This window comes from Hipposideros armiger, unplaced genomic scaffold, assembly GCF_001890085.2.
Source record: "Hipposideros armiger isolate ML-2016 unplaced genomic scaffold, ASM189008v1 scaffold_14, whole genome shotgun sequence".
Classification (NCBI taxonomy): Eukaryota; Metazoa; Chordata; class Mammalia; order Chiroptera; family Hipposideridae; genus Hipposideros; species Hipposideros armiger.
Genome location: NW_017731364.1, coordinates 1409579 through 1422314, shown reverse-complemented (window position 1 = coordinate 1422314; position 12736 = coordinate 1409579). Strand labels below are relative to the sequence as shown.

The 12736-nt window shown below is 45.9% G+C and overlaps 1 protein-coding gene across 2 annotated transcripts in view; it reads left to right on the top strand.

Moving 5' to 3' along the window:
* Nucleotides 1-1829: 1829 nt before the first annotated feature.
* The window catches only part of LAMP3 (lysosome associated membrane protein 3), a 31048-nt gene continuing 20141 nt past the window's right edge, over nucleotides 1830-12736 (top strand). For both annotated transcript variants that reach the window (XM_019624065.1, XM_019624062.1), the window contains exons 1-3: nucleotides 1830-2013; nucleotides 7722-8470; nucleotides 9530-9658. In XM_019624065.1, the coding sequence (XP_019479610.1) occupies nucleotides 1845-2013; nucleotides 7722-8470; nucleotides 9530-9658 (1047 nt within the window). In that variant the 5' untranslated portion in view covers nucleotides 1830-1844. The remainder of the gene's footprint in view (nucleotides 2014-7721; nucleotides 8471-9529; nucleotides 9659-12736) is intronic.

The window sequence follows — 12736 nt, the reverse complement described above, 5'->3', positions numbered from 1 at the left end:
GTGGACCTCGAGACCTCTCATCTAACATCAGCTAGGGCGAGAGCTCCGTGAACCCCCCAATAGGCAGGGACAGCTCCACACCCCTGCCCAGCAGGAAACAGATACAGAAGAAAAGGCCTCCTGTCCCTCAGCTTCCCATAGAGATTTTATGGGGATCACGTCTCTCAAGGGAAAACTAGGCAGGCAGTTAGAGGCAGGCATTGGGGCTCTGCATTCCTGCCTGTCCAACACAACCCACAGGATGTGACTGATCCCCCAAAAGACCTCCCCTTTCCACCCAAAACTTCCCCTTTTCATTGTAATTATCTACCCCTGTGGGGAAACAAAATACCAGACTGGATTAGACCAGTCACTCACACCTGCCGCAGTCAAGGCCATAATGACCTTCATTTCACCTGGGCCTCATCATACCATCATTATAATATTATACATATGCCCGGAAGTTCATTAATATTATTATAACAGACTGAATTCTGGGAAGGAACACGTGCAGTCTAAAGAGATAAGGTAATAGCCTCTTGCCAATCACAGATATCAATCAAATGGCCCCACGCTCAGAGAACAGCCCATTCTAGAGGAAAAAAAGGGATAAAAACTTGAAGTCCTGGTCGGTCAGTGCCTTTTGAGCGCCTTCTTTTGCTCAGCCCGCTCCAAACACTTTGGAATGCACTTTCTCTTCGAATAAATGGCCCTTGAACCACTGCTTTCTGCTAGGGCCCGCTTCTATCTCTTTGAAGTGTACTTTTTCTTCTAATAAACTGCTCTTCTACTACTTTGCTTCAGTATCTCGTTCAATTCTTTGATCAAGACGCCAAGAACCTGGACATCACGCCCAGGAGGGCCTGCTCCCCGGTAACAGTTCAATTTGGAAATATACTACTCGCTTTGATAAGTTTGCTTGATTAGAGTGTTAGGTGCAACATAGTAAAATAAAATAATTATAGCCAAAGTTGTTTTTACGGAAATGGTTTGAAACTAAGCTGAAAGCCCTAAACCCAGTAATTGGGGGGCGGGAGGGATATCCTAATATACTGCCTTAATGTATATTCTTCACTTGAATTCACAGGCCTCAGAGATAGACCACCACCATTTTGTCTAATTAATGAAGGAAGGATATAAGACATGAAAAGTTGCCTTTCAGAGCTATTAAGTATTTTTTGTGTTCCAGGAACTTTTGGTTTGTGAAACCACCTGTGAGTAGGCATTATTGTCCCCATTATATAGCAGAAGAAACCGAGGCTCAGAGAGATTACCCAAGGTCAGACAGCTGGGAGTTGGCAGGGCCAGGATCAAACCCAGATCTCCCTAATTCTAAGCTTACGCTCCTCCCACTCCTCACAAGGTGAGGTCCTCAGGTGGGGCCCCAGATGAGGTGGCCATGGGCATCCGACAGGGCTGCCTCAGACATGTTGTGAATCCACACAAAGAAAGATGGTGCTCCAGCCAGAGTTTTAAGACTCCTGCCCACCTCACGCCTGAGGGCCTGATTGTCTCCTGGCTGAGAAGTCTCTGGGTTTACAGAAATATGCTTAAGATCTTAGAGGAAAGTGAAGACCCAACTTATGAGAGGTGGGGCTGGCACTGTGATAGATCCACCCACTCTTGTGGAGAAATGATCTCAGATGCCCTTTCCCTTGATGGGGGATGTGTGTGGGGGGGTACCCTCATCCCCCATCTCTCATCCCCCATCCCTGCCCTCACAAACACTAAAGGCAGAGATGGAAGTGTCTGCTTTCTCCCAAGGGCCACTTGTGGTTTCCCCTCCCCATTCAGCATACCACTTGGGAGGAGCTTTCAGCTACTTCTCATTATGTAAATGACTTCGGTTTCTTTGTCAAAAGTGAATGAGGAAACCTGCCCTGGAATTAGCCTCCAGCGAAGACCCAGCTGTGCTAAGCAAGGCAGCAACAGAGCAGCAGCAGCAGCCCTTGGCAAGGCCACAGCTCCCTCTGGCAACCCAAGTCATGCCCTGGCAGCAATCTCCAGCGGTGGTGCTCTTCCTGTCCCTGGCTGGTGAGTGACACACATGACTCTGCCACGTCTGGTCCTATTAAGCTTAAAAGCATTCTGGTGCCACTGACCAAGGTGAGACAGGACAGACTGTAGATAGCTGTAGTATCTTTAGTTACTGGAGGTATTTGGCTCAGGAATGTCTCTTCATTATTACCTTACACAGGTGGGGCACACTTCATTTTTTTCCAAGGGCTTTCACCATGTGGACTTGTTTTCCATGAGTTAGGCAGAGTAGGTGTCAACCCCAGAAGATAATGACACTGTCCTGGTTCCAAAATGGGTTTTGGGTGCCTTCTCAGGGAGAGTTTATACATATCGCTTAGATTTAAGAGACAGAGAACCGAGCCAGGGTTTAGAAATGGGGCTCTTGCTACATTGTCTGTGAAAAGTAGATCCATGCCTTGCTTTTCCTGTTTTTCTCAAATGTAAATGCTATGTTTATATATACAGTGAATTGTGAAGATGAATTGTGTCATTTCAGAAAGGTGTAAGCCAGGTTGTCAACGATTTTAAAAAATTACCATTGTACTTCAGATCAGAGAGGCTGCCTGGGAAACAGAGCTTTTTTTTTTTTTTTTTAAAGATTTTTATTGGGGGATTGGGGAAGGGGAACAGACAAGTTGCTGTCCTTTTGTTCTTCAGTCTAGTTGTTGAGGACATTGGTTCACTGGCCCAAGTTGGCATCATCATTGCACTCTTCCCAGGCGAGGCAGATCAGTTGCCGGCTTCTGGACGGCCACTCACGCTGGCTGCTGGCCGCTCACGCTGGCTGCTGGCCACACACGGCAGCCCATGGCAACCCACTGCAGCAGAGGCTGCAGCCCATGCTGTCACCGGTGACTCAAGGCAGCCCAGCTCCAGGTTGAGCTATTGTTCAGCATCTTAGCTGTAGAGGGCAGTGTCACTGACCCTCATATGTGGGATCCGAACCAGGGCCCTCTGGCATCCCAAGCCAGCTCTTAACCAACGCGCCACTTGGCTGGCCCAGAAACAGAGTTTTTGATGACTATTTTATGTCCCCACCCCCTGCCTTCACCAAGAGCATTTTCTAAGACATTGATTGAGCCCTCTTGTGTGCTGTGATGAGGTTTGCTGGTTAATTCACAATTTCTTCTAGAACCACTAAATTTAGCATGGTGAGGAAACTAGCTCTGTCCACATGGCCCTGCAAACATGCTCAAATGGGGACACAGTGGCACTTGATTGTAATATGAGTTGTGAAAGTTGGGTGAAGGGTCAGGCTAGTTGCCCTATTCAAGGCTGCTTTTCCTTGTGCCGTATTTTCAGAATGAGTGTTTCACATTCTTTTGGAGGCAAAAGGGGAAGTCATCATTTCATTTAGCAAGACAAGCTAATAAAAAAGCAAAAGATCTCAGTGTAGCAGTAACCCTCAGCATCCCGTGTATGAGCGCCAATTCAATGGCTGACAGATGACTGCTGGATTTAGGGCTACAATGAGTGCTCTTAATAAATACAAGGGCACGTTGTCCTTTCCTCTCTGAGCTGCAAAAAAAAGGTTGACTGAGTGAAGGAAGCTTGTAAGTGTCCCATTCTCCAAGTGAGATTACTGAGGCAGGTTAAGGAATTGCTTATGGTCACTCAGCTAGCAAGTGGTAGCCCTGCTATCTGCATCCAGGAAGTCCAGCTTTGTGGTCCATGCTCTGTGCTGCTGCTCTTGAACCTTGTCTAGGTTCAAGAAATACTTTGCATTGGAGATGAGAAAACCCTTAGACATTTTGCTAGGAGAGACATAGCTTCTGGGTAAACCAGCTGGGTAATCATTCTCTAGTCACTTTGCTTCCCTGGTCTCAAATGCCTCCCTCATAAAATGAGAGAATTTAAGTTTGTATCAGTTAACTTTAAGTTCAGTTGCACATAAGTGACAAGTCCCAAATAATAGTGAATCAAACAAGATAAATGTTTGTTTCTTTCTCATGCGATAACAAGTCCAGAGGACTCAGAGCAGGTCTGGTGTGGGACTCATTATCATGGACCAGCCATCCTATGTGTGACTTATGCCCAAAAGCTCTCCTCATGGTTCTAGATGTCTGCTAGAGCTCTAGCCATCACATACAAGTTGCAGGCTTGTTAAAGGAAGAAAACAGAAAGGCAACAACAGAAGCCACATAAGTGATTGAGTTCCCTTCAAGCAGCCTTCCCAGAAGGCCCACAAAAACCTTACCACTTCTATTGCTTTGGCTCAAACTCAGTCACACATTCCCACCCAGCTGAAAAAGAGGCTTGGATGTCGGGTTTTCTATTCCAGGCAGCAGGCTCTCAGCTTGAACGTGTGGTTCTGTTACTAAGGGAGAAGGGGAGACTGGATTTTGGGTTAGTCAGCCAGCAGTCTGCCACAGGGCTAGAGCCTCTTCAGTTCAAGGGTTCTCTTTGAATCTCAAGTCCCACGGGAAACTAACAGGAAGGATGTACATCTTTTTGCTAAAAGATCCATGGTTAAACTGAAACAGCACAATCTTGCTAAGGGCCCACCCCTGGCACCCCACACACCCAGAAAGTCTTCCTGCTGCACCCAGCTGGGGCTGCTTATGCTGCCTGGGGAGGTGCCAAGGAAAGTGCTGGGGTGGTGGGATGCTAAGTGCTAGGGGGCTAAACACAGTTCCCTGCCCCTGGATATGGCCACAGTGCTCCATTTACTCTACAACTGTTCCTCAGAGCTCTGCAGACAAAGTATAGCCTTCAAGACCTGCCAGGTCTACTCCTTGCTGAACCCCACCTTATTCCTCCTTCCCCACACCCTCCATATATCCCCATCACACTGACCCTCCCTGCTACTCTCCAGGCATACCAGGCTCGGAAGCCTCCATGCCTTTGCACATACGCTTCCTCCTACCTGGGATACCATTTACTTTCTTGTCTGCCTGAAGCATTTCTCCTTGTGTTGGATTCCCCACCCCACCCCACAGGACTTGGGGCCTTCTTCAGTAGTAACACTTGTCACACGGAGGTGTGTGGTCCATTTGTGTGTCAGCCTCTGGAGGCTTTGAGCCCCTGAGAACAAAGGCCTACCCACAGTGCCTGGCATGGAGCTTGGCTCACAAGAGGCTCCTATGTTTCTGTGGAGTTTGGTGTGGCAAGGAAACCAAAGTCTATCTGGGAAGGACCGACTGCCGGGGAAATACTAGAGAAGATGCCCTTGTGTGGTCATTGACTTTCCCAGGGCCTGGCTGAGGAGTCATCGCTTAGCCTCTCCTGAAGGTTGTAGGGGAACCAAAACCTTCTCATGCCTCTTCCTGTGACTCACCTGCTAGAAGGGTCCCAGCAATGGATCCAGGCCCTGGGGCACTTGTTTGCTGAGTCTCCTGAATCCTGGAGAGGAGAGGCTGGAGGGGTGGGGGGCTTGGGCTCCAGGGCTGTGTGTTTTTGAGTAGAGAGAGGGTTGAGGCAGACTCTGAGCTATACCCTGCTATTGCTTCTGCCCACTGCCCTCTTTTGGGTCTCAGACAGACTGGTAGACTTGACCTCTATAGGGCCATAGGTCTTATTTAAAAACTGTGACCCAATTTTGACAAAGATTGGTCATATATTTGTGGTCATATACATAGATTTCGTAAAACAGTATTTCTGAGTATTTCCATCGAGTACCTAACAAATATATGAACTTTCTGGAACATATTACAATGCACAGCATTCTTACTTTTGTCAGTTTTGTATCTAATCGCCTGCCCATCTTTTATATCCCACATTCCTACAGGGAGATGGGGAGTGGAGGGGAGGGGCCAAAGAGGAGAAGGAGAAAGACATTAGAATAATACTTCCCAGACTCGTTCACCAAGGACCACCATTATGAGGGTTGGGTGAATGGGGCTCACTAGAGAAACACCCTATTATTCTGTTCTCTGCTTTTCTCTCTTCTTTCACCATTCTTTCCAGTGGCAAACACACCTTCACCCATCCCCAACTCCAAGGGCAATCTTTGGTTCAGACAAAGGTTTGAGTCTTAGCTCCAAAATGAATTACAATAGTTGTTTGATTACGGTCAAGTTGATAGAATTTTCTAAACCTGAGTTTCCTCATCTGAAAGGGATAAAGATAGTACCCATCGAGGGTTTTTGAGAGGAATTGGTGAAAGATGACTTTTGACCTGAGGCCTGCTGGCCATGTAGTAAGTGTCCAGTAAGTTGGAATTTTTTAATGTTGTTATTATAGGAAAAGTACTCACTCAGAAATGTATTGAATGAAAGAGGGAGATAGTAAAGGAGTTTATGGATGATTTTGATTAGACACGAATTTCAGGACTATAAACACCATTGTAGAGGGATCTCCTTTGTCTTTTCCCTGTGTTTTTCCAAATTACCGCCCAGCACCAAGCAGCTACAGCTCCAATGAGTGTAAATACAATGGGTAAATACAATGAAACCACAGCATCAAAGAGACAAAACCATCTCTCATGTACCTGATTATAATCTCCCAAGGAACATCATCTGTACTTTGTCTAATTTTCTGACTTGCTAAGTGCCTGGAAGGAGACAAGGATAGAACTAGTTTGGTTGAAAAAGAGCCAGAAACCTTCTGCCCTTAAGGGATGGCCCAAGAGAGAACCTGTGACAATAATACACACTGCTTAATGGTCCATGAAGGCTTTCACTTAAACCAACTCTTTTGAGCCTTACGATAATCCTGGAGGTCTACAATTCTATTATTCTCATTTACCCATTCAGTTATTTATTCATCCAACCTATATCCACTGAACACATTCTTTGCATGGGCACTGGTGATGAAAAAAATATATAGTTCCCACCTCAAGATTGCTTTTAGTCTAGTGGGAGAGACGTACAATCAACAAACATTTAATCAGAGCTGATATTCTGCAGGGACATGCTGCCTGGTCAGGCTTATTGTTAAATATTTGAATACCATCCCCTTATACAATTACAAGTTGTGATGAGTGCGATGAAAGCAATAAATAGAATGCTGCAATGGAGACCCACAGGGGTGGGGAGCTAATCTGTAAAGGGAAGACTCTGTGAGGAACTGGCATATGAACCAGAACATGAAGGACAGCCCACCAGGTGTAGCACAACAATTATGGCTCAATTTCCTTTCGTAGTTGAGAAAGGCTGGGCCACTCAAAGGTTAAGCAAGGAAATGGCAGGAACTAGTCTATATGTAGTTAGAAGAACTGGTGGCAAGATAAAAAAAATTACAGGGTACTGAATCTTCCATTATTGGAAGTAATTAAGCATAGAGTAGATAAATACGTGGCAAATATTCATAAGTCCAACTCACACATCAGATTAGGGTTTGGACTAGATGATCTTTAGGAACCCTTTCAAGCCTGGGATCATATGGTTCTGTGAAAACTATACAACTCTGTGTAAATCTTTATTATTATTATTTATGCTGCCCCAGCTCTATCAGGTTATCACAGCAGTGTGGGATAAAGATGGGGGATAAAGAGGCATCAACGCTTAGATATCTCTCTGAGCATCATCACTTAATGTGTTGGTGCCACACCCCAGGGGCTGGATGCAGAAGAGTGCTCTGTGACCACAGCCCTGTCGAAACCATGGGTACAACCAAAAGATTACAATTGTGGCCTCATGGTAGAATCTTGGGGTAATCTTCACTTGATCGTTATATCCTTGCAAATTTCCCAGACATTTTTAATGAAGAAATATTAATATGGGAGTGGGGGAGGAGCCTTGTGAGCTATGAGTGTGTTAACACATTTGTGTCCTAATTTGCAGTGATTTTGCATTATGACAGTCACATAAGAGCACAAGGGTTTCCAGAAATCACAGACTCTTCTCAGCCTACGGAAGCAGCAATGGTACAGGACATAGCAAAGCTTTCCCTGCAACCAACTAACCAAGTGCCTCCCAAAACTACAGCAGCAAGATCAACAGATGGGCACATTACCTCTCAGATAGCTGCCACAACTTCTAACTCTGAGACCCCAAGCACACGCACAACAATGAAAACTCTACCAACAACCTCCCTGGTGACGACAAACAGCACCCCCTCCACCAGCCCAATAATCCACACCCTCTTCACAACCCTGGCTACACCCAACAACTCACACACGGCTACTCTAGTCACTGAGGCTACAATCGGCCCCAGTGCAGCTCGCAGTTCACCACCACCCACCATCACTCCATCAACCCATACAACAGGAACCAGCCCATCGACTGTCAGCCACACAACTGGGAAGACCACCCAATCCAGTAATCAGACCACCCTTCCAGCAACTTTGTCCATCTCACCACACAACAGCACAACCAGTCAGATGCCCACTCAACCCACCCATGCTCCAGGAACAACCACAGCCACACACAATGGCACCCAGACAGCCTCACCTGCCACCACGACTCCTGGGCCCACGCTTGCACCTCAGCCATCAACAGCTAAGACTGGAATTTATCAAGTTCTAAATGGAAGCAGGCTCTGTATCAAAGCAGAGATGGGGATAGAGCTGACAGTTCAAGACACAGAGTCGGTAAGTTGGGGCCACTAGCCTTAAGAAAGTTTGAGTGGAGTTTGCTTTGCTCAGAATGAGCATTCCCGGCACCCCATGTCTTTTAATGAATAAATAGCTGTGAGCCCCTCTTTCTCCAAGGTGCTCCATTAAAAGGTGAATCTGTTTTAGAATATGTATAAAACATAGAAACTGACAGTGGCTGCTTGGAGAGAGGAAGACACACACCAAAAATTTAAGTATATACACCCCTCACTTATAGCCAACACGGGCAGAATGTTGGGGTGTATTCAGTGTTGACCCAGCCTGGCCCTAGCCCGGTGACTTCTAAGCCTCTTCAACTTTCCTGAGAAAGGAGAAGTTTGGAGTAGATGATCTCCATGGCTCCAGTCAGCTGTGACACTAACATGGAAAATCCAGGTTAACAAAAAGATTTGAGGGGGTGAAGTGGGGTTAAGATGATTTGATTTACTAAAGGAATCATCATAAAAATAATATGTTTTTTGCACAGGTTTTGATTTCAAGTAAAACTTCCACATTTGAAACAGAAGTACATTAGATAGCAAACCTTTCCTGCAGTACCTTTCAGCACGTGTAATTTAACAAAAATTAAATTTCACACAGCTTATCAGGAGTATACGCACCATGCATTATCTACCAAGCAACTCCTTTCTGTGGGAGAGCTCCTCCTTTAAAAAGTCTTTTGAGGGGTGACCGGTTAGCTTAGTTGGTTGGGGCGTGGTGCTGGTGATACCAAGTTGCCGGTTTGATCCCTGCATGGGTCACTGTGAGCTGCACCCTCCGTAGGAGAGTCAACAATGCCATTGTAGCATGAAAGCAATGTGTAACCATTGACCATGGCTGTTCCCCAATAAAAACTAAAAAATTAAAGATTACTCCTGTTAAAAAAAAAATTCTTTTGAACATAACAGTTTGGAAATGTGAGGTGTCCTCCAGGGACTTTGAAATTCTCAATTGAAAACCCACTGGCTGTGAGTGTCAGGCTCACTTATTGTTCTGGTTTTCTACCTAGAGTTTTCTTCTATATCTCATTGAGCTGATCTATTTTATTTGGTTTAGGTTTTTTCACCTCAGAGATACTTCAATATCGACCCCAATACAACCCGAGCCTCCGGGAATTGTGGCTCCCGAGAATCCAACCTTCTCTTGAATTTCCAGGGCGGATTTGTAAATCTCACGTTCACCAAGGTGAGAGGGCTGAGCTCCTTTACACTTCCCACCATCGCTTATCCTTTCCCTCACCCTGAGGCCAGTGGTGCAATCCCACACTTCACTTTAAGTTCCAGGGAAACAGATCTCAGAGCCTTTTGAGATATTCTCTGATAAGAACAAGGGGCATGGAGATGGAGAGGAGGGAAGTGTCGACATCTTATGTTTGCCTTCTTCCCCCTTCAGCCTCCTCTGTGCAGCTTCGGAAGGCCTTTGATGTCTCTTAGGGGAGACTTGACCTTGGGTAAGCTGGACGCAGGTGCCCTTTTCAAACCATCCAAAGGAGGAAGTTGTACAGATGAACAGGCACATAGAAATTCCCAGTGGGCACCGGGGAAGCAGGATTGTTCTAAGACCAAAACCAAAATGTCAGAATGGGTTCTTTCCAACCACAGCAGTCAAAATTCAGGGACTAACCCAGCACTGGGTTTTCCCGACCGTGTCCTGGAAGGGGATAGGCAACAGAGTAGAGTGGAAAGAGCATGGACGTAAGGTCAGAGTCTGGGCTGCAAATTTGATTCTGTCACTTGTTCTCCTGTGACATCAGGCATGCAACTTAACCTGTTTGAGATTTATTTTATCGTTTGAAAAATGGAGGAAAGGAATTCGAGATCACCTCTGTAAAGAGCTTTGTCCAATATGTGGAAAGTAGATATTTAATAACCAGTAGCTATGATCGCAATGACTGAAATGGGCAAATATCATGAGAAGACAATGTTGGTTCTCCCACTCATGTCCCAAAGTGTCTTTCTAATGGGCTGAGTAAGAGCCAAGGAGGAGGTGCTGAGAGGACCCTTGCAGCTGGGACTCTGTGTGGGCCTCCTCCTTGCCTGTCTAATGTGACCCCTGAAGTTAGAGGGATCTTGGTTAGCAGATTTTGGAAAAGAATGAGCATAGCTTTGGTGTCAGACAAACCAAGATTGACTCTCCGCCATAATACTTACTAGCTGCATGATCTCTGGCTAGTGGGACCTGTTTCCTCATCTATAAAATGGAAATAATTACACCTATGCAGTAGGACCTTGAGAGGACTAGAAATAGTATATATAAACAGTCCGGCACACTGTTCTATAAAAAGGGAGTTGTTATTGTTGTTAGCTTGGTCTCAAAGGCTTTATCCTCCTGGTGTACACTTTTCTCCTTAGGTTAGCGATGCACTGGAGGAGTCAGTGGTTTCCTTTCAGTACCAAATGGGAAAGACAAGACATACTCCCTCTTGCCAGAGGACATTCAGGGCAGAATAATTGCTCTATCCCTCAACAAATGAGAAACTATAGAGGTGTCAAGAATTTTTAAAAAGTCACTTCAGCAAAATGGCAGAAGATATAGGCATAAGCATCTATGCTTTAGTTCAGGGCTCAATTCCATCCAGACCACAGCCTGTGTGAATAACTACCTAAGGGAAGGCATCGAAACCTCCAATATTTGTCGGTGGCACACAACGGCCGCTGCTGCCAGGCCTTAGGCAGAACTGCCAGCAGGAGTTTCCTTGGCACCCTCAACCTCTCTTTTTGCTACTTTCCTGTCTCCTGATGCCTCCTATTCTTTCCTTTCCAATGCCTTTAGGCTGGATTCTGTTTGATCAAACTCCACCCAAGTGCAGAATTCCTGCCTTTCTGGAAGTCCTCTGTGCCTCCAGAGGTGTGGGCTGGAAATGAGTGCCCAAATGGAGCTCGAAGGACCAGCAGGGCCTCCCTCCCTCCACCTGCCTTCAGGAAGGAGCAGTGAGCCGCTCTCAGTCCATGGCCCCAAGTGTGGTGGTAGCTGCTTTGAGTCTCACCAACCAAATTCACCTTATTCCCTAGCACCAATTTCCCAAACAGCTGACTTAGCTCTGCGACAAGAGGAAACAAGGAGACTCACAGAAGATAAAATTTCTCACCAGCCTTAGTGCTTCTGAGGAATTTCTGCATATAAAAAGAGAACTTGTTTAAGCCCCCCAAATCAGCCACAAATTCAAAGATTACAAGTGGCAAAGCATAGAATTTAATGAGAAGTAGGCTAGGAAACATTTCTTTTTCCTCAAAACAGGCAGTCTTTTTTTATTTTCTCACTTTTTTAATAGCGAGATATTCTTTTTAATTAATCCAATTAACAAAGATTTTTAAATAGCACAATACCTTATGTTGGCAAGGACTTACAGAACCAGGAACTCTCAAACATTCCTGGAAGGAGTTTGCATTTGTACCCTATAGACCCTAGGTCTTCTGGGTCTTCTCTCACATCTTACAGTTAAAATATTGTCCCACTTTTGATGACCCCCGATGTGAAGGAAGATTTCATTTTTCCATTACATCTGCATAAGAAAGACATTAGAGTAAGTGTGAGATGATAAGTGGCAACTGATAGTCCTCAGTAATCAGGAGACAAAAGGAAGGGTAGGGAGTGCCACCTTCCTCCTAGGGGACAGCCCCTCCACAACTGCAGCTGGTGGTGCCAGTGGCAGGGCCGGCATCTAGCCCGGCAGATTGTCACTGTCTTTTATGGCGGGCATTGATTCTGAATGGTTGGGTGTCCATTCCGAGTGGCTGCTGCCCTACTGTGCCATTTGTGAACTACTTTACCTCTACCGGGTGATAATGAGAGACCAGTGTTGCCCAATCTTCTGATTGTTCAAGAAAAAGCAAAAATCCAAACCTTTTTATAAAAAAGCACATGATTTTTAAGTGTTGGTAACACATGGTTTAAAAACTGGAACACTCTCCTGGCCAAACAAAACAGCTGTGGGCCCGATTTGGCCTGTGGCCCCCAGCAGTGCCTCCTGCCCCAGGAGGTGGGCTGTGTGAAGTGTATCGGGGAAGCTGTCTAGATGCCTTCGCCAGAGAAATGGGCTGCACAGTTCGGTCAGCCACCTTTCCAATGTTGCTACCTTCTGCAGCAGGGTTTCTCATCAGCCGCAGTAGTAACATTTGGGGCTAGATAAGTGTCTGTGGTGGGGTCTGTCCTGTGCTTTATGGGATCTTGAACGGCATTCCTGGCCTCTACGAGTACCTAGTAGATGCCAACCCCAGTTATGACAACCCAAAATGTCTCCACACATTTCCAAATGTCCCCTGG